Below are 25,866 nucleotides of genomic sequence, written 5' to 3' on the forward strand. Positions count from 1 at the left end.
CTGACTTCACTGCAGGATCAAGTACAAGAAGCAGATGGGATGCGAGAGAGAAAGTCCCTATTTAAACACAATTCTCTTTCATGAGAAAGAAAGGGGCACAAGCAAAGAAACTGGTGAATGGACATTGTTTTGATATACGATATATTCAAAACATTATCATAGCATGAAAATCTGTTTAAAGGCAAGTCTTCCAATACAGTGTAATTGTAAAATTTGTTAGCCTTATAATAAATTGACCTGGAAAGCTCCCTGTTTAGTAAAACAAACCTGTGCTCAGTTTTTAAAGCTGTGTTAGAGAAATTACACATTCATCTCTTGTTACATGTACAATAATTCCTTAAATAAATTCAGTCTTAATACTCAGATGTATTTATTTGACACACTACTATTGTACTCTGAGTGCCACAGGCAAACACAATGACAGATCCCTGCCCCGAGGCATTTGTGATCTAAATTAGACTTAATACAAGAGACAATCTAATGTGATGCCCAGAGTATGGAAAGATGATAATTATAATATACAAGTGACACCCTAAGAATGGTGATGGGAACTGCACCTCAGCCACTAGACCTTTCATTTGTGACACTTCAGAAGGCTCAATTCTCTCTCCAGTCTTATTCAAGATCAACATGCAGCCACTAGGCGAACTGGTAAGAAAATAGAGACTTACGTGCCAGCAATACATAGATGACACAGCTCTACCTATACATCACCATATATGACCATAGCACTCAACATAAAATATCTCATCCAAGCACTGGACTCTGCTCATGCATTAAAAACAGCTGGCTAAAGTTCAACCCATGCAAGATAGAGGTGGGCAGAGGAAAACACTCTGAAGAGTCTGCACCCAAGGTGCAGTCTTCTTTGGTGGAAGGCGCATACCTCATAATTCATCAGTTCAGCTGGGAGTTTTGGGGTGGTTCCTGGATTGCTCACTGATGATAAGCACTCACATAGCATCCACAAGTGATGCTTTCCAACATCTGTAGCTGTCTAGAAGACTCCATCCCATCATAGTAGATGGTGACCTAACCTCATTGATTCATATCTTTTTCATCTCCTATCTGGACTACAGCAATACAATATAGCTGGGCATGAAGCCTTCAGCACATAGGAAATTCCAGCTCGTACAGAACACTGTAGCACATCCTCACCTCACCACACCGTGAGCACAACAAACCTGTCCTCTGCTCTCTACAAAAGTTTCCCCATAAAATAGTGAGTCAAATTCAAAGTCTCTGTCTTTCGCGTCCAGGCATCAAGGGCCTGGGCCAAGCATATCTAAAAGACCACCACAACAGGTACAACAAAACTGTGGACCATATGGGTAAAGCTCATCTGTGCAAGGTACCAAGTTTTCTTAGGGGCTGCTCTGAGACTGTGAAATGAACTCCCTCATGAACAATGGACCATCACACCTACCAAACCCTACCAAAAAGACCCCACTACATTGGACACACAATTCTCCCCCTGGGGACAGGATGAGAGGGAGACTGAACCACACATGTTGCTTAACGCACCACTTGTCAAATGCTCATATTCTATGGTGATGAGGGTGATATATGAACCTATATGGAATAGAAATCAAAATATATACTTGGTAAGTAACCCATCCAGTTGCTTCCTTTTAAAAAATACATGTTAATGTGTGAAGATTTGGGAGTGAGGACAGGAATAGGAGAGTAACCAAAATATGTTTTGAGGAGTGCTTTGAGAAGATGAGAAGAGCAAAACAACCTGGCACACAGGGCCAGAAGTATACTCCATACATAAGGGGCTCATGAGAAAAGGCACAGTCTCTTGTAGCAGAAGACAATCAAAGGAGTGTTAAGATGAACTGAAATAGCACATACAGTGAGAGCTGGGGAAGTGCCAAGAAACTAGTGTTGAGGTGTAAGCAGAAGCCAAGCCTTGTAGTCCTGAAGGTGAGTATAGGGAGTTTGAATGTGATGCAGAAGTGGAGTGAACACCAATGTAGGATTTGACCAGGCAGATATCACAGAGCTGTAGGTGAGGCAAACATTTCTGGTAACAGCACACTGGACAGACTTGAAGGATACGACATGAGAATCATGGTCAGAAATGAAGATGCTGTAGTAATCAAAGCAAGAGATGACAAGAGTATGGATCAAGGTTCTGGCAGTAGGAATAGAAAAGGGACAGATTTTAAAGATACCAGAGAGGAAGCACCAGACGGATTGTCAGACTATATCTTGGAGAGAAAGAAACTGAATATGACATGAAAGTTGCAAGCCTCGGTGAAGGGGAAGATGAGTTGAAATGTGGCTGGACATCCAAAAAAAGATGTCAGATAGTCACAAAGCAAAGACAGGCCATGGGAGACAGATCAGGTGTGGAGAGATAGATCAGGGTCTCATTATCATTCAGGATATGAGAATGGACAGTGGGTTACCAAGGGAGAGAGTATAGAGAAAGAGCAGGAGAACGGGAGATGACCAGAAAGTTGTCTCTATTGGAATTGCTAAGAGGAGGGGGACACACTGATGTCCTAGAAGATGTAAAACTAGTTATATGCCATTATTCTTGTTGAGTCCCTCATTAGAAATTCTAGTCAATTCTAGTCAGTGCTTTAACTTCAACCTGAGAAGTCGCATGTTTTCCTACATGCAAATTGCAACCAAAAGACTTGCTCAGATAACTGACTAGGATTGTGATCTTGTTAGTACTCCTGCAGCACCATATCTCTTTCACCAGAGTGCTTATAGGAGTTTGAAACTAATTGCTAATACCAATTCAAGTCAGCTCACAATGCCATTTGCCCTGTTCCAAAATTGCTACAGTAAAAGTTATTTTCTGCTACTTAGGTATTTTTTTACTTCCAAAGAGACAAACGGAGAAATCAAAGTACTCGAGTCCCAGTTCTGAGACATACCACTAAAATGAAATGACTTATTAAATCTACGTTTTATGGACTGAAAGATTATAGGAATTAAAATGGTATAAGTATGTAACACAAACCATCATATCAACAATAAACTGCTGTAAATGCTTGCCCTTCTATCATCAGAATATTAATAACTGAAAAATGAATTAGAATAATAGCAATGAGCAGTAACAGAATTCCAAACTATCAACACTTCAAAGCATGAGGTGACAAAATAGAGGGTGTGTGGACTAAATAATCTAATAGGGTCTTTTCCATCCCTAGTTTCTATAAATAAATGCCAACAGTTGGAGTACATTACCTTCATTTTCAGAAGCCTGGCATTTTACCTTGAGTACCAAATCAAACGTACTTTCTGGATTTTCCCTGGAAATAAAAAACAAGTCAATTGATTAGTCATACATATGTCACAAACCACATAGACTGATCTAGATTATCAAGCCTTCTCTACAGTGTCCATAATGTTATATCATTTCCACTCCATTTGACACTATAAAATTAGAGAGAGAATCTCAATTATTTGGATGTTTTGTAAGATTTCAGAAGTCATATTTTCCTTCACATCCTGTAATGTATTCACACACTTTTCAAAAAAGAATAGGCAACAGAAACAAGAATCGAGAATAATTATATGATTGTTAAAACAATCAAAATTCTGTGATTACACTGATAAATTGTAGTCCTATATGTTTGAGAGCTCTTCAGTCCTTTCATTATGTCATTACCCCATTTTAAATAGTCGTGTTGAAGTAAATACAATTTTAAACTTGCTGACAGTTTGCTTTACAAAACTGAACTTTACAGATGGAAAAAATGCTGCTAGTTTCTTTATTATCTATCAATTAGAAACCAGTATGTAGATTGGGCCTCTCTGATAGCCTTTTCCACTTCACCAGGTTGAACCACTTCTGTTTTTAAGGTATGAAGAGAGTGAACCAGTATTAGGCTTCCATCTTAATTCCTGCAAACTGAGCCATTAGCACATTTATCTTTTTAATATATTTGGTCACCAACTGAAACTTGACAGTCACCTTACTATCTCCTTCAGAAGTTACTGCCACTGGCATGTTTAAGGATTGAATCCCATACACAACAATTCAACCACTGAGAAAATATTAATCCAGTAATTATTAATTACATTTGCATTTGTTGGCTGATAGCTCATTACCCAACCCTAGCCTAAATTTAAATAATTATTTGAACAGAACAGCCACAAGTGAGTACCATTACTATACAACATTCTCTGTCTGTGAATAAACTTGTACATTTCAGTAATTTCTTGATTTATTATGTTAGGTTCAGAAGCAATCCTTAATTTATTTTTACCATTCTGAGTTATTTAAATTCTCATTCTGATGAGCAATCTGCCATTTATATTAAAAGCAAATATTATAACCTCCACCATATCAATTATTTATCTAAGTAACCACATAAAGGGCCCAGGTTTGAACTCTTTTCTTGAGTAAAATGCCTACAGAAGTCAGCAGTTTTTCACAAGTAAGGAATTCAAGACTGGGCCCCAGGTTTCTAAAATGATGCATATAAAGCATATCACAGATTGATAATTCAATACAAGTTTTTAAAAAAAGTTTTAGAGGGATTTTGGACTAGAGCAGGGGCGGGCAAACTTTTTGGCCTGAGGGCCACATCGGGTTTGGGAAATTGTATGGAGGGCCAGTTAGGGGAGGCTGTGCCTTCCCAAACAGCCAGGCGTGGCCCAGCCCTGCCCCCTATCCGACCCCTCCCCCCCCACTTCTCGCCCACTGACACACACCCCCGGACTCCTGCCCCATCCCACCCACCCTGTTCCCTGACGGCCCATCCGGGACCCCTACCCCATCCAACCACCCCCTCTCCCTGTCCCCTGACTGCCCCCAGAACCCCTGCCCCTGACTGCCCCCCGCCCCCCCATCCAACCCTCCCTCTCCTTCCTGACTGCCCCCCGGGACCCCTGCCCCCATTCAACCCCTGTTCCCCGCCCTCTGACCGCTCCACCTCCTAGCCACAACCCCGCCCCCTGACCACCACCACCCCAAACTCCCCTGCCCCCTTACCCCGCTGCCTGGAGTACCGGTGGCTGGTGGCGCTACAGCCGCGCTGTCTGGCTGGAGCCAGCCCCGCCACCGTGCAGCACAGAGCACCAGGTCAGGCCGGACTCTGCAGCTGCGCTGCCCCAGAAGCTCGCAGCCCCACCATCGAGAGCATTGCGCCGGGTGGTGCAGTGAGCTGAGGCTGCAGGGGAGGGGGAAGAGCATGGGAGGTGCCGGGGGCAAGCCTCCAGGGCCAGGAGCTCAGGGTCCCGCGGGCCAGATGTGGCCCGCGGGTCGTAGTTTGCCCACCTCTGGACTAGAGGGAAATTTTCAGAGGTCACCAGTTACTTAATGTGTTTTCTATCATTTATTTTGTCACCAAGTATTGACAATATGCATTTATATTAAGACTGATATCAAATTTCTGAGCAACAATCACATATCTTTCCACATCATATTCCTTCTCTGCATCACTTTTTAAATTATTCAATTGGAAAATCTTAAAGGAGGATCCTGAATGAGCTAGTTCTGCACTTTTTGTATTTTTTTGTCTAAGTTTTGCTCTCAGTTACACCAGTGTAAATCCAGACTACTTGAGATTTACAGGAGTGTAACAGAAAAGAAAATGATCCATTGTTTCTCCCCTCAGCTAGCAAGATCAGAATGAATCTAATTAGAGTTACACTCATTTAAATGAGGGCAAAACTGAGCTGTAAGAACCCAGCCTGTAGTGAGAAGAGTGGAATCCCTCTACCATGAAAGGGTTAAATGAAATTTAAACCTAGGTGTGTTTTTGCTCTTTTGGCACATTTTCCCCCTTCCTTAAAGGAGTGGAAAATCAGAATGCTGGATTTAACACATTCATTTCCATTAAAAAAGTGTCTCAAATACAGGATTAGGACTTCAGAGCTCAACTTCTTAACTGAATTTACAGTCAATAAGACAGCGTGTGAAAATGTGTTTCTTCCCTCAGTACACCACCACAAAGACTGCTTCCACAGAAAAGTTCTAGGTTTACCCTTCACCTCCCACATAGAAGGTGTTACTTATACTTAGAAGTGTCAAGAAATATGTCAAACTAGTGTGATATATGTCAGACTGACTTTCATTTCTATTATAACTATTAAATAGCAGATTCATCATAAATACAGATTACTGTCAGTTTACAAAATTCAGATTTAACCTCTCATCAATTACTGAATTAAGGAAATCAATGGGACTATTCACAATGGGCAAGTAGCTTCAAACCATCACAAAAAATTAACTTCATAAAAGTTACTTTGTCAACACATCTGGGTTACACTAAAATTCTCTTGAGGTAGAATTATTCTAACTTCTTGAAAAAACATAATTTTCTTCAATAATCAAATAGAAAGATGATAGATTCCTTAGAAGAATGTTTATAAACAACCTCTGTTTTGATGTTACTAGTTTTACACACTATTTTTGTAGCTGTTTTTCAAAACCAAGACTCATTCATCTGTATTTTTCACAAATATGACAGTAAAGTAAAATAGCTGGAATATTTTAAAAAATCACCATTTATTGGCAATAGATACAAAGAGACAATAAATAGGCAAAAAGTAGAAGTGCAAAAGTTTGTTCAGTATTGTTTTTGTAAGCCACCTAACACCCAAACAAGTCATGGTGGACATTCTTCTGAGAAGTTTCGTAGGTACCAAACCTTAGGCTGGCACTGTCTTCTATGAAGACTAGTTATGTGTATGCTCCCAGAGACAGAAACAATGGCCTGTCAATTCTTCCACTTGTGGGGCAGACTCCTTCACTGGGATGAAGATTATTATAAGGCCCTGTGTACCTTTATCTCATCCTCTGATGATGAAGGATTTAGCAAGTGGGGCTCACTTTAAGGTGCACGTACAACAGTCTCTGATGATTGAAGGGGGGGGGGCGTCATTTTGACAGAGTGTGTGTTCTCCAGTCTCTCGCTGGGAATAGAGGATACTAAAGCAAAGAGGGGTTTCTTTGGGGGAAGGAAGGGTGTGGGGTTGACGAGCTCTCCTTGTGGGGCGGGCTGTAGGATTCATGGCAGGGCGTCTCCACTGGGGGATGGAGAATTGGGTGGGGAGCCACCAGCTGTTCACTCTGAGGCTGCCAGTGTCACACCTGCGGGGAAAAGGGGAGTTTGCCATGTGGACTCCCATGACAGCCCGGTGCAGTCCAGCTCCTGTTGTGCCCCGGGGCTCTGCTCAGGCGCCCCCTGTGCGTGCCCAGCGCAGAGCCAGGCCCCTGCCCCACACCCCGCCAGGCTGGGGGAGGCTTTGAGGCCTAGTCCCTCCTCCCCCTCCCTCCAGCGCAACCCCCAGAGCCGCCTCGGCCGCCCCCTCCGCCGAGCAGCCCCCGCGCCGCTCCCCCTGCCTGCCGGCACTCACTTGATCCTGCTGTCCATGGTCACATCTCGGGCCCCGGGCGGCCGGTCCGCGCCCCCGCGGGGAAACACCTCGCCCGGCCGGCAGGGAAAGGAGGGACGCGCCGGCCCCGGGGGAGGGGGAGGTTACAGCGGCTGCTGGCGGTGGCCCATGGCTGCTCCGCTCCCCCGGCTCGGGCCGTGAGCGCGGCGGGGAGCGGCGGCACCGCCTCCTCCCAGCCTCAGTTCCTGTTGCCGCGGCGCCGGCACCTTCTGGGAAGCAGGAAGCTCGGCGGTGGCCGGAGCAGCCGCCAGGGTCAGTGTCACCTGCGCCGGGCCAGGAGGCGGCTCTGCGGGGGTGGCCCTGCCGCAGGGGCACGGGGTGGGGGTGGGGACAGGACTGAACTGCTCCGGGGACACACGCGGGGTGTCGGCTGCCCGGTCCGTGCACAGTGCGGCGCTCCCCGCACCGGCCCCAGGGCCTGCTGCAGCAACCTTTGCCCTACGGGCCCGGCCCCATGCCAGCGCTGAATGCGCTCGGAGGCACAGGGCAGGGGCCCGGCTCCATTGCCTGACCCACGGTGCTACTCCAAAAGCTCTGGCTAGGTGTGTCCCCCATGGGGGCTGTACAGTCCCAGTCCAGCACAGCCCTGCACGTTTCCTCTAAACACCCCGAGCGGTGCCTGAACTTCTCCTTTCATTATAATTAACGCTTCCCTAGTTTGGGGAGGGAGGAAAAAACCCCAAAACCGCCACTTTGCACTGTTCCTCAAGAAAGACGGGCAGACAGCTAAGGTGTTTTGTTTTTTTTTTTTCCACTTTATTTCCCCAAACCCCTCAAGCTGGGTTCTCAGGTTGTTACAGGTTTAAAGGAATGAAGTTCCAATTTACACACACCAAACGAAGAGGGAAAGGGAAATAAAATGTTGGGTCAGATATTCAAAATATTTCATTACTAAAGCACATTCAGGGTGGGGGGGATGAAGGATTTTGCAAAGGGGGACTTTTTAGAAATGCCTTCATTAATCCAGAGTGAAGCAGAGGTGGCTGCTCTACTCTCTCCCAACCAGAAAGCTGGCTCCCTAAACCAAAGACTCATCCTGTAGGCTCCAATATATGCCTTCCTTTACTCACTGCAAATATTCCCATTGACTTTGATAAGAGTCTGGTGTCGATGCAATTCTTCATAGCGCACAATGTTAAACATGTCTTGCGGTATTTGGTCTTTACAGTTTAGGAAGGTCCAGATCCTGCAAGCGGATCCAGAGGTCCGCTCACATGGTTCAGCTTTCAGGATATAGGCCTTCACACCAGGAAGAGCCCTCAGAGGAAAAGGACAACAGAAGCAGCATACACTAGAACCTAATCCTGCAAACTATTATGGATGCCAGTAGTCCCGTTGAACTCAATGCAGCTATTCACAAAGTTAGTTCTGTGTATTTTCAAAATTAGGGCCTTCCTAGTTTCTAAGGGACAGATTCCTTTGACTTCAGATGGAGCAGCAAGCATGTAGGTGAAAACAGAATTTGAATCAGAGTCTTTTGTTGGGCTATATATAGCCCTTCCATAAACATGTGCAACTCGCATTTGCTTCCAGGGGAGATCTTATGCCAGAGATGAATTTGGTCTATTCTGTTTGCAAATAGTGCAGTTATTTTGGCAACAATCATGTCATCTCTACTTTATACCATCACAGATGCATATCAGATCTTTCTATTTCATATATTTAGACACTTTTACCTAATAGCTTTATTACCACTATGTATATGTTAGTTCTATAGTGGAAAAAGTAATGGTTTTAAGATTATTTTAAAATTATAATAATAATATATGGAGATATCCTATCTCCTAGAACTGAAAGGGACCTTGAAAGGTCATTGAGTCCAGCCCCCTGCTTTCACTAGCAGGAACAAGTACTGATTTTGCCCCAGATCCCTAAGTGGCCCCCCTCAAGGATTGAATTTACAATCCTAGGGTTTAGCAGGCCAATGCTCAGACCACTGAGCTATCCCTCCCCCCATTAAGAATTTTATTTTAGCCTATAATGCTGTTAGTTCAGCTTTGTTTTGTATTGTGTCTTAAACAAATTGTACCCCAAAATTCTTAACAAGTAATCCAAGGGAAGAAACTACAAGAGTAAATCACCAATTCTGCAAACACTTATACACAAATAACTTTATGGAGTGTAGTAGTCCCATTGAGTTTGGAATGGGATAAAAACAAAAGCTGGCCCTAAGAATGCACCAAGTCCCATTCACCTTAGGTGGTCTGTGCAGCCAAATTCCCACCTATACCAAATTTCCTTCACCTCATAATATAATCGCAATGAAAAATGCAAAAAGCAGAAATTTTACAATACTGGGCCAAATAAAAAATGCCCTTAATTTCACTGCTCCCTCTGAAATTAATCATAATATCAGCACTTGGTGAGTGGAATACACTCAAGCCAATGATCTATTAAACACATAAAGCAGCACTCGTACATTACTGAAGTTGAAGAATCAAGCACTCAAAGAAGTCAGGAAATGATAAACAGTTTTCCTGCTGTAATATTAACTTGGCCATGTTGCACATCCTATTCACCATATGGTATATAAATTAATAATAAAACATATAGAATGTGCAACAAAACCAATTTGATGTTGAAGCAGAAACATTAGCTTTTGGATTTTCTTGACTTTTGAGTGCTTTCTTTCTCCAACTTGATGATGCATTAATTTGTGGGCGTAGTTTCAGAAGCACTGAGCATATGCAACTCCCACTCCCACCGAAGTCAATGGGAGCTGTGGGGAGTTCAGGATCTCTATAAACCCAGACCATCTTTAGTTTAAATGAAAAATAAATGAATTGATTATGTGGTAATTGAGGCTCCTAAGAGGAGCACTGAAACCTGCTACCCTTAACTGACCAACTACCTAAACTGGACTCCTCTTTGGGGATTGAATGGGGGAAGTCTTTCAAGTTCTGGCCACAAAATAAGCAGTAGGCTGTGCAGGTGCTCAAAAGGCCTCATTTGGAATATGTGCACAGTACTAGTCACTTCATCTAAAAAAATATCTTAGGAGACATTACTAGTCTCATTGGAAGTTTTGCTATTGATTTCACTGAGACTAGCATTTATTTCAATTTCTCTGTCACTATTCCAAGCTGTAAATGCAGTACAATTACAATATGACAGTTCCTATTCAAAATTCTCCAAAACAAGAACACAAGCATGACTTTCCTAATTAGGGTGCCCAGCCTATGATATTTACCTCAAGATAATATTAAAAAATAGATCCTTAATGGCCCATCCCCTAAACCAATATTAACCCTTAAAAGATTTGGCCTTTAGAGAAGAAAGGTAAAGACTCAGTCACTGATTCAATATAGATACATTTCTAGAATGCTGTGAAGATCACTCGCCAGACATCAGTAAATAAATGTCTAAAGTACTTCAAATCATTCCATTCACCGTCAGCTGTCCTCAGGGTGTGCTTAATTGGGTAAACTGTTCTTCACATTTTTTAATATTATGTATCCAATTATTTGGATTATTTCCTTTAATGGTAAAAAAATTAACTTTTGTTTTAGGGACAGATGTGAGTACCAAAGACATCTTGTAAGGGTGTGTGTTTGGCCCAATAAAAGTCTTACACACAAATTGCACTGTGCTATCATTAATGCTCAGGAATGCAACAAACTTAGCTGTCACTACTCATTTGATAATGCTGTGTCTCAACACCATGCATGTGCCACATGACAACTGTATTCTGCACAAACATGCACACACCTCTGTAAATGAGCAGGTAGACATCCATATTAATGAGTGAACTCCCAGGGAGAGGTCAGTACTAAGGTAGGAATGAAGATTTCCAGGCTTTCTAATTGATGTGCCCTACCAACTGGGCTAAAAAAACCAGCTCCACTTAAGCAGGTCAGCTGATATATTCACCTACAATTTATCACTTCATTAGTGAGTGCCAAGTATTTCAATACATCAGTTCAATATGGACATTTTTATCATTTACGTGATGTTTAGTGTGTGGGTAACTGTTGGATATCATTAAAGTACATGTCACACTTTAGCGAATATAGTGAGCGCCATAGTGCCATCTCTGCGTACCTACATATGTGTCAATTTAAAAGCAAAATATTTTCTATATAAATCTGGTGACTATCCATTCTTTTGATTCTGAGAACATAAGTTTAAGCAGGTCAGCATTCCATATTAAATCCTGTTTGTTCTAAACTTAAAATTGTGAAATTAATTGGGGAGATCGGAAGAACTTACATTAATGCCTTATTCAGATTGCACGGTTTTAAAAGACAGGAAATTGAAATGTTAAAATATTTACAGCAATATTAACTTGGAACATAGTATTTTTAAGGAGTATTTTTCAAGCCTTATTTTTCTTCTAAATGGGTAATTTAGGGCCCAATTGTGAAATCCTCTGTGACTTATCAATTAGAGCAATAGGTTTACAATCTGGCCCTTAATGTATTAGTTTGTTAGATGTGCACCATAAGTTTCAGAAGATGTGTGACATGCCCAGGTAAATTATATTGTATAAGCCTTCAGGGGGCATATCCTGCCTTAATTTTTAAACTGCCATTTTAACATTACACTAGTGTTTTGCAATTAATTTCATTTTTTAAATGAAAGACAAAAAATGCATTCCCCATGCTTTCCAATTTCTATATTTAATTGTACTGTCATGTATAAAACAAGTTGGGAATAGTAGAAAAGCATTGTGAAGAATTTCTGCTTTTCACAAACATGGCAGCTCAAGGAACTGATAGTGGAATAAAGAACCTTTTACCTATTAGGCTTTGAATCCAGCCCAGCTCAGTAGCTACCACCAGTTCTTACTAGCTGTTGATTGTTCAGTGGAGTATGTGAAATAGATTGGTGATTATAGTCCAGTTCTTACTACATATGTCCATATCTCAACTGCCACCCTTGTTAGCATACTCTAAGAAATCAAAGAATGAGCAGAGAAACTCCCCCTGTTCACTCCCCACCCGAGATAGTTCCTCCATGCAAGGTTTGAGAGACATTGACAGCAATAGTGTGAAAGCATGCACTGCTCCTGCCCATATGCAGCGATTATTAGGAAAAACTTTTCAGTCCACCAGACATTTTTCTTTGTAATACTAATTTCCTTTTAAAACATAGGGGACAGCTTATGAATCCCTTCTTCGTGTTGGTAGTAATTTACTATGTGCATAGTCTGAATGGAGGACAGGTATTCATCCAAGTCATTTGTAAACAAAAGATTCTTAACAGGTTGAATCCAGTGATGCTGAATGAATTCAGTTTTTCTGTTTAGATTGAGGAATCATATTCCTAAATGATAGCAAAGCCCAGAAATGTATTCTGCATTTTAAGTTTACCGGACTAATCTGGTTGTCAGTAAAACTATGATGAAGCAAAGATTTATTTGTCAATTTTGAGAAAAGCTTTATTCAGTCAGCAAGAGAACAATTTTTACTAACAGCAGTGTGAAATTCTTGAGGTTATTGTTCACTAAAGTGTCCTTGCTGTGGTGAAGCCGAAAGGTCATAAAATTAGGAACTGATCTGTATTAAAATAAGGATGTGCTTAGGACTTGCAAATCATTTTGGAAATTGTCTTGCTATGTCTAACCAAAATACAGCACTAGCTTTGTAACTACAGTTTTTAGGGGATGGTTCAGTGTGAATTACAGTCTTCCATTAAGGTGTCAGTACATAAAGGGACTGTTTACGGGTGGAAGTTATATATGGAAATTAGCTGCACAACACAAACCTGTTTCTCAGCTCTACACAGGGAGTTTTCATTTTACAAATATAAAGGGAGTTGCCATTGCCATTACATGTATTTGCATACCAAAGGCTTACAAGCATCTCAGGTGTCTAGTTTTTATCTGAGCATCCTGATGCTCACAGTACTTACCCTCTCAACTCTAGTTGACACATAATTGAGTGGGGTCCAGCGTTCTGACCTGGTCCAATAACATACAAAGATCTTAGGCCAATAACTGGCTCCATTTGGCTTCTTGGTCATTATACCACCAGTACTTCCCCAATCACATTGCTCTGCTAATCAATCCCGACATTTCTCCCTTTCTACAGAAAGCTGCCTTTATATAAGACAAAAATCTATTAACCAGTGTTTTTTCTACAACCTAAAAAAATGTACCATTATGCATTTGCCTTAACCCCTAATGCAAATAAAAAGTACAATAAGTATTTCTATATTTTTGTTGTAATAACTGCTTGGTATGTACTAGGATCTCAAGATGTTCTTAAAACAAAATGCAGGGTTTTGCACTCTTCTTTACTCTAAGATAGTAGGGCAATCTACCCAGTTACCTTTGTGTGATTGTTTTGGCTCAATGCATATGTTTGCCACCATTTAACTCTGTATTGAGCCTGACACTGCAAGATGCTGAGCAGCTTTTGAGAGATGTGGAGCTGCTCTGTAATAATTTGAATACTGTATGTTGACACAGTTATTGGAATGTTTACTGTATGGCTAGATTGGTTTAGTTCAGTGGTTCTCAAACTTTTTTTTTTGCGGACCACTTGAAAATTGCCTAGGGTCTCGGTGGACCACTTAATGATCTTTCCAAATGTTGTTTGTACCGTTAGCTAACTATTGTAAAGTGCTTTGGATAAAAGCGCTATATAAAAAAAAACTTAATAATAATTAACGTTTTTTGTTCTACAAATAAAAGCACACAACCCATATTTTAATATCAGTAGTCTTACCTTTCTAATGCGATGGATGTGCCCTTTCTCCCCCGCCGCGGCAGCCCCCAAGCTGTGGCTGGGAAGAAGAAGGGTCTGTCTCTGGCAGCTTTAGCCCTGGAGCTGGGGAAAGTCACCTCTTTCTCTGGCTGCCGCAGCCCTGCACATCCCAAATTCCCCCAACCCTGTCTTCTCACCCCACTGCCCCCTCCAACCTACCCCCTATTCCTCCCCAAGGCCACCACCTCACCTTACATGTGTGTCTTCTCCAGGGTCCAGGCACCTAATTAGGTGGGTGGCCCTTCATTCTCTTGTGTGCGGCCGCCCAGGCGCGCACGTTAGAGGAAACTGTCCACGGACTGCCTGAATGGAGCTCGCAGACCACTGGTGGTCTGCGGACCACAGTTTGAGAACCTCTGGTTTAGTTTAATAACTGGCTGTAAGGAAAACAGGCAGGAATTAATCAATAGGTCAAGTTAAGCCACTCCTCAGTAAACACTTCAGGGTTGTTAAGAGACACTGCCCAAACCATTACCTGTTAATATTTTACCTCCTGGCTCCAGCCATCTTACAGAATTGATTTGGACAAGCAAGGAAAAACCCCAGGAACTGATAAGAACAAAGGAGCCCTGGCTGGATTGAAAGGGATTCTCTATAGAGGGGAGGCTGTTATTGGGGGTGTTAGGTAAAATGGACAGGTGTGTGCACGTTTGTTGGTTTAAACTCCCTCCCATTCTTTCTTCTTCTTCTCTTTCTTATGCTCTCTTCCTACTGTAAAAATAAATGATACTTTGGTTTAAGAGGGCTATCTGGTCAGCCCAGTAGTCACAGACTCCTGGAAGAGAAGAACCCAGTTGGACCTGCTGGGTAAGCATAGTTGATAAAGGTAGTGTAGCCCAGGGCCTAGTCTAAGAGTGGGTGAATCACAGGGTGCCACCTCAGGAGAGGTAAAGACAAAAGTCTGACACCTGAGGGGCTGCGCTCAAAGAGGGGATGGAGGTGCACGTAGATTAGCAACCAAGACATGAAATACCCTCAGCACCCATTGATGGTGGAAACTAAGGGTACTCAGTACCTCTCAAGAGCGGCTTAATACATTGCAGCAGTATCAGGTCCCTATTGTCCTTAGGGACTTGCACAGAAATTTAAGGAAAGTCATCATTCCTGTGTACAGTTTTGTTTTGCTCAGGACTCTCAATCTCTTACTTTGCTCTTCAATAGGAAATGGTCAGGAAGTTGGTTCTTCAGCAACACAGTGCCCTCTAGCATTATTCTGAGTCACTGGTTCAGTTCTAAATCTGAGGATGTAGTGTTACCTACAAACTCACTAGCACCACTTCTTACAACAGCTAGTTGATTCTTGGGTGTCCCCTATCCAAATACTGGCATTAGCAAAGGTGAGAGTTCTGATGGGATGTGTTAAAATATAATAATCTGGTTTCGCTCCATCTCTGAGTATCAGTATTTTATTTCTCTTGCAACCTCAGAGAATTTCTGGTCACCGTGTATGTTAACATGTAATTACAGTGTTTTGGTTTTTGTGGGTTTTTTTTTTTTAAATGGTCCTCCAAGGACATGTTCTTTCAGCTTTAACATCTCCTAGGTCCATTTTACGTCAACCATTAAAAGTGATGCCTTGTTCCCAGCACCTTTGTTACACACCTAACAAAGCATCAATAACACCGATTTCAAAAGCAATGTAAAAAGTGTACTACTATTAAGCTCTTCATGGCCTGTTCTTGTCTTAGCTGGCATTGCTTACTAACATTGTGTTTTTACATATTCATCACATTGGACCTGTTCCAGAGGATACAAACTACTTAGTTCAGTTAACCCAAAGTTTGCCATGTCAAAATGTTTTCACTGTATTAATAGTTATTGCTAGCACCAATATTTAAATGTATTTGCTATTGAAACATTATATCTTGATCCATTTTAATCATTTGTTCTGCTTCGTCTCTTAAGGTATAAAGTGTTTTGCACATGTCATTTACCCCCCTCCCCCCACGAATAATACACAGTAAGCTTGGCAACTGGAGAAGTCCAGGGAATAGTTTCACAAAATAAAATATTAATTTACTTTTCCACAGAACATATGTCTGCCATTACCATACTCATAAGATGTAACTCATAGGAAAGTCCTTAAAATATATATTTTGAAAAAACAATCAGAAGCTTCCCTTTGCAGGACTCTTCCTTCAATATATAAGGATGGGATCAGAACGGGACCTATTCTATAATCCAGTGTAGATAGTAAAAATAGGTTTAGAATAAACAATTACTTTATCTCCTTCTGTTAGCAAAACAAATGGATGTTGCAAAGTACTTGCTGTGTGAATAAAGCATATTTTGATTTGACAAGACTTTAATAAGATATCCCAGTTTAGTTTGACACCCTATTTATAGTGGTCTTCTGATGTGATACAATGTATTTGCCCAGTCTGGTAGTTTGAAATGCATATTACAATTGTAAATGTTGTACAATGTTCCCTTATTAACCTATTCAGTATGACGGAGCTATTTTTGTAGCAGACATGGTTAAAGATGTTTGTAATATTCTAATCATAGTATGTGTAAACTGACCCAAATGTTTCATGATTCCCCCATTGGTATCTTTGCAAGGCTGTCTCCATTAACCTGCTGTTAATTAAGTTAAATTTCTTACGTGGTCTCCTGAACTTGAAACACCAATAGCCTTATTTTGCCCTGCATGGTCTGGAACACAAGCAGAGTCCAAGAGAAATAATTTGCTGAAGCACCAGCAAACTCTATTCTTCATGTTTCCAACTGTTTGCGGATCTATAACCTGTTTAACAAGTTACCCAACAACATTTTCAACAAATATAGCCATTATGTTTTGACACAGCAAGTCTCCTTTAGTCACTTATTTACACAATAGCAGGATCCAATCAGCCACTGCTACTAAATATACAAAAGATGTAGTTTGTCTTTCTTCAACTTCACTTTTTTTCCTTTAAACATCACTCAGGTCCATTCACTCATCCAAACAAAACAATCAGCATGACTCACTTTTAACTGATACAGCCAGTTAGCATCTCCCAAGTCCACCCACTTGTATTCTGTTCCATACAGAATCCTTATAGCTCAAATTAACCCATCAATCTCTGCAATACAGTGTTCTACTACAAATTCTCTACCATTCTTTTCTTAAACTAATCCTCAGTTTATACAACTGCCTCTTACAATAAAAGCAGGCAGGTTAACCAGGGAACCAAGTATTAGTCAGACAGCTTGTTATTTTTGTTTCATTGTCTCTGGAGAATTACTCTCTTGCTATAGTGTGTGTTTAGTAGTAACAACTATGCTGAAGTTTGGAAAACAGTTTCAGTTATAAACACCCTCTATTCACTTGCATTGGATTTTAGTAGTTCTCCATTTGGGATGAAATTTTGACAGCTTCATCTTTGAAAAAAAAGATTTGTGTGTGTGTATATATGAGAAAATCCTTTTAGCCATTTTAAGTTGTGTATGTTTATTTAAAACAAAAACCAAAACCACCATTTTCCCTAATGTAAAACAATCATTGGCAGAATCCCCTCCTTCTTGTTCCATAAATTAACATCACAAGAGAGCTGAACTTTGAAACTTAATCCCAATCCTGCAAACACTTGTATTTAATGTTACTCAAATGAAGAATCCCACTAACTTCTATAGGACTACATAGGAAAGGAAAATTAAACATGCATATAAGTGTTTGCAGGACACTAAGCTCTGAAGTTTCAGAATTACATAGTGATCATTCACAGTAGAAAAAAAAATCACCAAGTCTGAGAGAATTTGCATTTGTGGAGAAATGCACTGTCGAATGTGGGTGAAATTCACCCTAAAGCAAAAGGCCTGCAAAAAGTCCTCCATACCACCTGTGTCCTACTGAAGCCCTAAATGTGGAGGGAAAGGGCCTTGTGAGGGTTTGGAGCAGTGTGTGAATTTCACCCACGTATACCTTTTCTTTTCCATTTTAATAAGAAAAAAGTATGCACCACTGTGGCCAATATCTAACAGCTGCCTGGTTGTTCTGCAAACATTTTTGTTCATTTTTTTTAACCTTATTTGTTTCCATTTATTCATTCCTATTCCTCCCCCTTGCAAAACAACCTAGGAAATTAAAGGTCAGATGGTCAGTTGGTATAAATCAGCATCACTCAGCTAAAACCAGAAGACCTCTACCAGTTTATATCAGCTGAAGATCTTGCACTAAATGCCAAAGGCTATGTTAAGGTTACACAGGTAAAAGTCAGGAAACGACCCACAGCAACATCAATTCAACCATGTTTCATTATATAATATTTTCTCATCTTGTTTTCCTTCTAGGTAGCTTTTCCTAACATGTAGCTTAACATACTGCTGTTCATATCATTACACATTTACTATAAAACATACAGAATGTAAATTAGAAACACTGTAAACCACCTCCTACAGTTCTGTGCCTGATCACTTTTCAGACTAAGGTAGCTTAGCATCATAGAATCATAGAATATTAGGGTTGGAAGAGACCTCAGGAGGTCATCTAGTCCAATCCCCTGCTCAAAGCAGGACCAACACCAACTAAATCATCTCAGCCAAGGCTTTGTCAAGCTGGGCCTTAAAAACCTCTAAGGATGGAGATTCCACAGCCTCCCTAGGTAACCCATTCCAGTGCTTCACCACCCTCCTAGTGAATAGTGTTTCCTAATATCCAACCTAGGCCTCCCCCACCACAACTTGAGACCATTACTCCTTGTTCTGTCATCTGCTACCACTGAGAACAGTGTAGATCCATCCTCTTTGGAACCCCCCTTCAGGTAGTTGAAGGCTGCTATCAAATCCCCCCTAACTCTTCTTTTCTGCAGGCTAAATAGCCCCAGTTCCCTCTGCCTCTCCTCATAAGTCATGTGCCCCAGCCCCCTAATCATTTTCGTTGCCCTCCGCTGGACTCTCTCCAATTTGTCCACATCCCTTCTGTAGTGGGGGGGCCAAAACTGGACGCAATACTCCAGGTGTGGCCTCACCAGTGTCGAATAGAGCTTCATTGGCTCCAATTTTGCTAAAGATTTAGTCTGTTGCTAACACCTTGTAATAAAGGCATGACGCTTAGGAACCTGGTAAGAGAATGGTATTTACTTCCTGCACCCAAATACATGACTGGGGGTTACATATGGCAACGCCCTTGTCACATGGCGGAGGTCGGTATCGACTGATTTTAGTGGCTACTCTTAAGGTATTCATCAGCACAAACTGCTTTATGTATAATCATTGACTCATCCAGTGCAGACAGAAAGGAAGTAAACTGAAAAGAGAAATGAGGAAACAGGAATACAAGCAGCACAACGGAACCAGAAAGTTCTAATCCAGTCCAATTTAGCTTGCTCAAGAAGTATAAATAGGGCAGATGAAAACTACATGTAGTCTCAACATCTTGACTTATTGTCTGGTCAAATCACACAAGCTAAACAGGGAAGCTTTGTGTTGGTGGCCTTTGTGGATTATGTAGCTATGTAACCAACAAGCCATATCATTCTGTTGTCTGTGTACTGTGCCTTCAAACGCAGAGGAGTTTTCTTGCCTGCTGCAGGTGCAGCACTGAGGAAGCTATCATTTTGGGTTCTGAACAGATGCAGAATGTTAGAGTGAGAACCTTCATTCACTCTTTCACATCTGAGAGCCTGGTGAATATATTTGTTCATTTGTGTTGTTTTCCTTAATATGAAACAACTTGTCAAGAACCTGAAGAATGCATATTTTGTTTGTTGTGTGTGAAAACACATAACAGCTCTCCTGCTGAGTCAATGCTTAGCCAATGCCACAACTTGGTATGGGGGGGGGGGTGGCCTGCACTGCCAACGATGCTATTTGTCAGAGGTCCTGCGGCTTGTTGTCATTAAGGAATCCAGGCACCTTTTGCAAGGCTAAGGATATTAGAGTCATAGAGTTTAAGGTCAGAAGGGACCACTTGATCATCTAGTCTGGCCTCCTGTATAGCACAGGCCACCAACATCACACAGCACCCACATACTAAACTCAACAACAGAAATGAGACCAAATAAATGAGACTCCCCAGAAGACTAGACTACTATGGGCCAATGGCAGAGAATAGGAAGGACCAGGGTACACCAGTACCTGAGGCCCCTTCAATGACAGGGAAATGATTAAATGAGATGTACCACATAATCCTGGCAAGTGACCCGCACCCACACTCTGCAGAGGAAGGTGAAAAAACAGCAAGGTCACTGCCAATTTGACCTGGGGGGAAATTCCTTCCCGACCCCACATATGGTGATCAGTTAGACCATGAGCATATGAGCAAGAACCAGCCATCCAAGCACCTGAGAGCAAGAGAATGCTCAGTGCCCTGTCCCACCCCACCCACTGTCCTATCTCCAGCTGCGGCCATCTGGGATGCTTCAGAGGAAGGAGATAAAACCTCTCAGAATTCATCGGCAGAGAGAGAGAGTCCCTTCCTGACCAGCCGGCCACTGGCAGGAAAGACTGAAGCATAAGCTTTAGGAACCTAAGATATAAACTGGAGCAAGCCCCATCACCATTAACCTTGAGGCACTGGCCAAATTCCAATATGGCTAATTCCATCTTGTTTACTTAAATGCCCCCAGCACTTTTAATTAACTGCAATATTTCTCTTGTCTTCCTGTCCTCAGTTGTTTTGTAGCATTGTTGTGTACTGTCAAAGAGTTGGTGAGTTCCACCCTAGAAATGGCTGCATTTCCCTGATGAGACTCCTCTGTGTGTGTGTGTGTGTTACATTTGTACAGTTATCTGGGATGAAAGGCAACACAAACATAAATTATTAATTTGTGAAATGCAATAATGCTTTTTCATGTCTCTCTTCTTTGAGTATGTCTCCCATTCACACTTTTTTTTCCAAGGGGAAGTTTGCTGGCAATGCCTGTGAAATCTCACTTCTAGTTCATCACACAGAATAGTCAAGATGTGATGAAGCTGAAGATTTTGTTCCAAAACCACATCTGAAGGTTTTTTGGATTTCCCTTCGCAAATTTTACAGTCAAAGAGAAACCGGTAGGACTTGGTGACCCCCATTCATCAGTAATTGTAACATTTGGAAATTTAAGACAACTTTGCCAAACTTAACATGTGAAATTCCAGTGCATATATGGCCCTTGATATATTACCTAAGATGTAGCAAAAGCTTTTGTGGCATCCAAGAGTGAGCAGATTGTTGAGGCAGTTCGTCCATACAAGAATATAAAATAAAAAGTTCCTCTGTATGTATCAAAGGAGAACAACTTAGTGGTGCCAAATAATTATTAAAACTACACATTGCCTTACTTGCTCCAAAGAAGGGTTTGCACTTTGCTGGTGTTTGAATACCACATTGAAGTCTAAGCTCAGCTAAACCCTACTATGTTGCTGGTATTGCTTGGTTGGTGATTTAGCTCTGAAGTCTTTGAATAGATTCCAATCTGGGTTAATTATGATGCCATTTTGCTTACCTCAAATTCTCCTTATAGTTTCAGTTGAATAAGATATTCTTCACTTCTTCTAGAATTTTTGTGTAATAGTGTGTGAAGTTAAATGATTTCCAAGTATCAACCTAGAAATAGCTGCAAAAACAGTGCAGTGGAGAATGAAATGATGGTTATCTAGTTTGATAAACTCTTCAGAATGGAAGGTGTGTAATTTACTTTTTTTGCTGAAATGCAATACATTTTCTGCAGAACTCCATCTCTCTTCCTGCTACAAGTCTTTCTATTTGGCTAGGGGAAAAAAACTTTTAGATGATTGAGCAACTAAAGGCAATAGAATGAAATGCGCTACTTTAAGGCCCTTACTCTACAAACATTTACTCCCAGCGTTACTGATGGTAGTAAAATTAAACAGCTGCATAAATGTTTGGAGGATAAAGGCCTTAGACTGTAAACTCCTGGAAATAGGGACTGTCTCAATTATATGTTTGTACAATACCTAGCACAATAGGGTCAGAGTCTATAGACACTACTGAAATAATAATGTTAACTCAGCCAATGCCTGTGTACATTAAAAAAAAAGGGGGGGGGGGAACATACTCATAGGCCCCCTACAAGGGCCTCTTTATCCCCACACTTCTGTAAGAACTACTCCCTTTGGAAATTCATTTAGATTCAGATAATTGCCCGAGTTTGCATGCTTCTCCAAAGACTATCAGGGCAGTGAGTTGTATGGGCCCGTGGTGCCCGGGATCCATGAATATTTAGGGCCTGGGGGCCCGGCTCCACCAATGTTCGGGGCTGGATCTCTCCTCCGGCCCCACCTGCCGCCCCCACGTGCCTCCCAGCCCCTCCTGCTGCCCCCGGGCGATTTAAAAGGGCCGGGGGCCCCCAGCCACCACTACCACCACCACCAGCAGCACAGCAGGACTGCCCACATTAGAGCGCAGCCACGGCAGCGCTGTGAGGTGTGCAGTGTAGACATGCTTTATCGCCGGGGGAGAGCTCTCCCGGCGATAAAAGAGAACCACCCTGCATGAGGGGTGGTAGCTTTAACGTTGGGAGCGTGGCTCCTGGCGATAAAGCACTGTCTATACTAGTGCTTTTCAGTGCTAAAACTTTTGTTGCTCAAGGGTGTGTTTTTTCACACCCCTGAACGACTAAAGTTTTAGGGCTGAAAGTGGCAGTGTAGACGTAGCCTAAGGTGGCTTCCTGCTCGCCCGCTCTGTGCCTCTCCGGGAAGCGGCCGGCACGTCCCTGCAGCCCTGGGGTGGGTGGGTGTCTCCACACGTTGCCCCTGCCCCGAGCACCAAGCCGCTGCCAGAGGGGTGTGCGGGTCACTTTCGGGAGCTGGCACTGCCCACGGTAAGCGCCGACGTTCTGACTCCCTCCTGCACCCCAAACCCTTGCCCCATCCCAACGCCCACACCCAAACTCCCTCCCAGAGCCCGAACCCCCTCATGCACCCTAACCCCTTGCCCTATCCCAGAGTCCGCACCCAGCACCCAAACTCCCTCCCAGAGCCTTAGGCGGGAGGTGGGGGACTTGGACCCATTCTGGGCACCACCAAAAATTATCCAAAACTGCCGCCTCTGAAGACCATTCCACCTCTAAAACCCTCTTGAATCTGAAAGACTGAGAAGAAATCTCAGCAGAAATGAGGTCTATGAGATTCCCTGTTACTCACAGCCTCTGGTCAAATCGAGATTGTTCATGAAAAGCTTTTCTTAAGAGAATGTTGCACTTCCCTGTCTTTTCCCAGCAGAGGCTTGTGATAAAGAAAAAATAATAGAAACAAAAAAGTAAAAAAACTTTATTAACCTTTGAATAACATTGAGTTCTAAGCAAAGGATCAGTGCAATTCTTAGATTACTCATACTAACCTATTCATCTTCAAACACCTCTGATAAAGTAAGGCAGAGAGAGAGCACTACATTTTGGCTGCTCCAGGGTGGAATTGTTGGAGGGAGAGATCAGAAGAAGGCTCAAAAAGCCTTTCTACTGCAGTGCATCTTAGAAGGGCAGACATATTTTGGGTGCAGGATCTGGGAGCACAAGGATGGGCATTATTATCTTCCATAACAGCTACATTCCACTGGAACAATGCAACAATTGACCAATACAGGAAGTGTGGAAGATAGAACTTTCACAGGAGCTGGGTCAAGTCTACGGAACTCACTCCCACAAGAGTTAAGAATGACCCATGAAGTTCACTGCTTTCCGAACTACCTGAAACACTCATTAATTCAACTTAGCTTACCCTCAGTAAGTACTTTTTACACGCATACACATCACATTCACAAATTATGTTTTAAACAAACAATATTAAACAACCTTATAAGCTAATTAACCTATTTCTCCTGCAGGCTGGGAAGGAAGAAAAAGAAAGAGCACATTATTGTTATTTCTATTTTTAAATACTTGTGAGGGCCTCACATGCTACTGTCACAGGGGCCATATAAGAACCCCGGCCCTAATGCTGCAGACTTAAGCACATGCTTAACTTTGGGTACTGTCAAGTGTCTACTCATTTTGGGGGTGAAATTAATATATTATCCACCTTTTCCCTCCATCTTGAAATCCAAGCTAGTAGTCTATATTCCCTGTACACCCAAAAAGTCTGCAGAAAATTAAGCATGTAAGTCTTTGCAGGATTGGGTACATAGGTAAATCTGCCAATGAGAGGCATTTTTCTGCCTAGGATAAAGGCAGAGCTACAACCTTCCCATGGGTGTCACTAGATAAGAAATGTTGGAGGAACCTAGAGTGAAGATCTGCGTCCTGCAGCTGTACTGGAAAGGACTCAAATGGAATACTAATGAATCGAGGGGAGAACTGGCCACCTGCAGAACTTCCAGGGATTCATAGATTTGTATATTCCAAGGCAAGAAGGGACCATTGTGAACATGTAGTCTGACCTCCTGTATAGCACAGGCCATAGAACACCCCCAAAATAATTCCTAGACCATGTCTTTTAGTAAAACTTCCTATTTGGGGAACACATGTTCAGTTGATTATCCACCATGACCCCCAAATCTTTTTGAGTCACTGCTTCCCAGGATGCAGTCCCCATCATGTAAGTAGTTCCTGCATTGGTTTTTCCTAAATATATCCATTTACATTTAGTCATATTAAAACATATATTTTTTGCTTGCACCCAGTTTACCAAGCCAATCAGGTTTACTTTGTATCAGTGACCTGTCCTCTTCTTTTCTTACCACTCTCCCAATTTTTATGTCATCTGCAAGCTTTATCAGTGATGATTTTATGTTTTCTTCCAGGTAAATAATAAAAATATTAAATAGTATAGGTCAAGAACCAATCCCTGTGGGACATCACTAGATATACACCCATTCAATGATGATTCCCCATTTACAATGACATTATGAGATCTATCAGTTAGCCAATTTTTAATCCATTTAGTGTGTGCCAGTAGCCATTTCACTGTATGGACTGCTCTCCCCTTGGTGTTTCTCCTACACTATGTTTTAGCCATAGTGCCCTTAGTGCCTGATCCTGCAAAGACTTACAAACATGTGACTTTACTTATGAGATTAGTTCTGTTGAAACACATGGGTCTCTTCTTATCAGTAAAATTATTTGTGTGCTTAAATCTTTACAGGACTGGGGCCTTAGACTGTCAGAGTTAGGGTTAGTCTATGGGGATCCTGGTGGGTGCAGTCAGCACAGCACACACTATCAATGGCAGGATCAAGGCCTAAGCTTTTGTTTCAGAAGTCAGGAGTCTTACTGGTTTGTTTCCCTAGTATCAACATACTGAAAAAATCTAAAGGCCAAACTGCTCTACTTGTTTGCTTGCATATAGCTCTCTAATCTGAACTTGTTATGTGTGTCATTCTTTTCTGTGTAGTGCAGCTTTAAACAGAGTAATCATCCTCACTCCTTCAACAGGAAACTCAATTTGTTTAATTTCAGATGCAGAACATTACATAATGAGTTACTGTGTTTGCTTGCTTCGATGGAGACTTTATATGTGTTCCTCCTTGGTTTTCAGTAATCTGAAGTAAAAATTTCTCTTTGCGTGTAAGAAAATTTCTTACGTCCATTTGCAAAGGGCAGGGTTATGTTCATAATGTGTTTCTATTTTCAAAACAATTGCTTCAATGCTATATCTTTTTAAATCCATTCCAGCTGTGCAGCACCCATGAGCAACTCTACACATTAAAAACAATAGCCTGTGCTTGAAAGGGAGAGGAGAGAATTGTTGGGAAGAAAACAGATTTTGGCTTAGATCTGCAGCTGGTGTAAATCAGCATAGCTGCATGAAAGTCAGCTGATTTTCACCAGCTGAGGCTCTTGTCCTTCATTTTTAAGCTTCCAATAAGAAATTATAAAATTACTTTGTCTTAATGCTTAAGATTCATGAAAAAAACACAGAGTATTCT

The 25,866-nt window shown here is 41.8% G+C and overlaps 1 protein-coding gene across 2 annotated transcripts in view; it reads right to left on the reverse strand.

The window, feature by feature from the left end:
- Window positions 1-7,480, reverse strand: part of LOC112115852 (DENN domain-containing protein 1B) — a 266,079-nt gene extending 258,599 nt beyond the window's left edge. For both annotated transcript variants that reach the window (XR_002908855.2, XM_024213050.3), the window contains exons 1-2: window positions 7,333-7,480; window positions 3,211-3,275 (exon numbers count right to left, since the gene is read on the reverse strand). Coding sequence is in view for 1 of the 2 variants with exons in the window: in XM_024213050.3 (XP_024068818.1) it covers window positions 3,211-3,275; window positions 7,333-7,349 (82 nt within the window). In the remaining variant the exon portion in view is untranslated. The remainder of the gene's footprint in view (window positions 1-3,210; window positions 3,276-7,332) is intronic.
- Window positions 7,481-25,866: the final 18,386 nt, after the last annotated feature.

This window comes from Terrapene carolina, unplaced genomic scaffold, assembly GCF_002925995.2.
Source record: "Terrapene carolina triunguis isolate 2854851 unplaced genomic scaffold, T_m_triunguis-2.0 Scaffold210, whole genome shotgun sequence".
NCBI lineage: Eukaryota > Metazoa > Chordata > Testudines > Emydidae > Terrapene > Terrapene triunguis.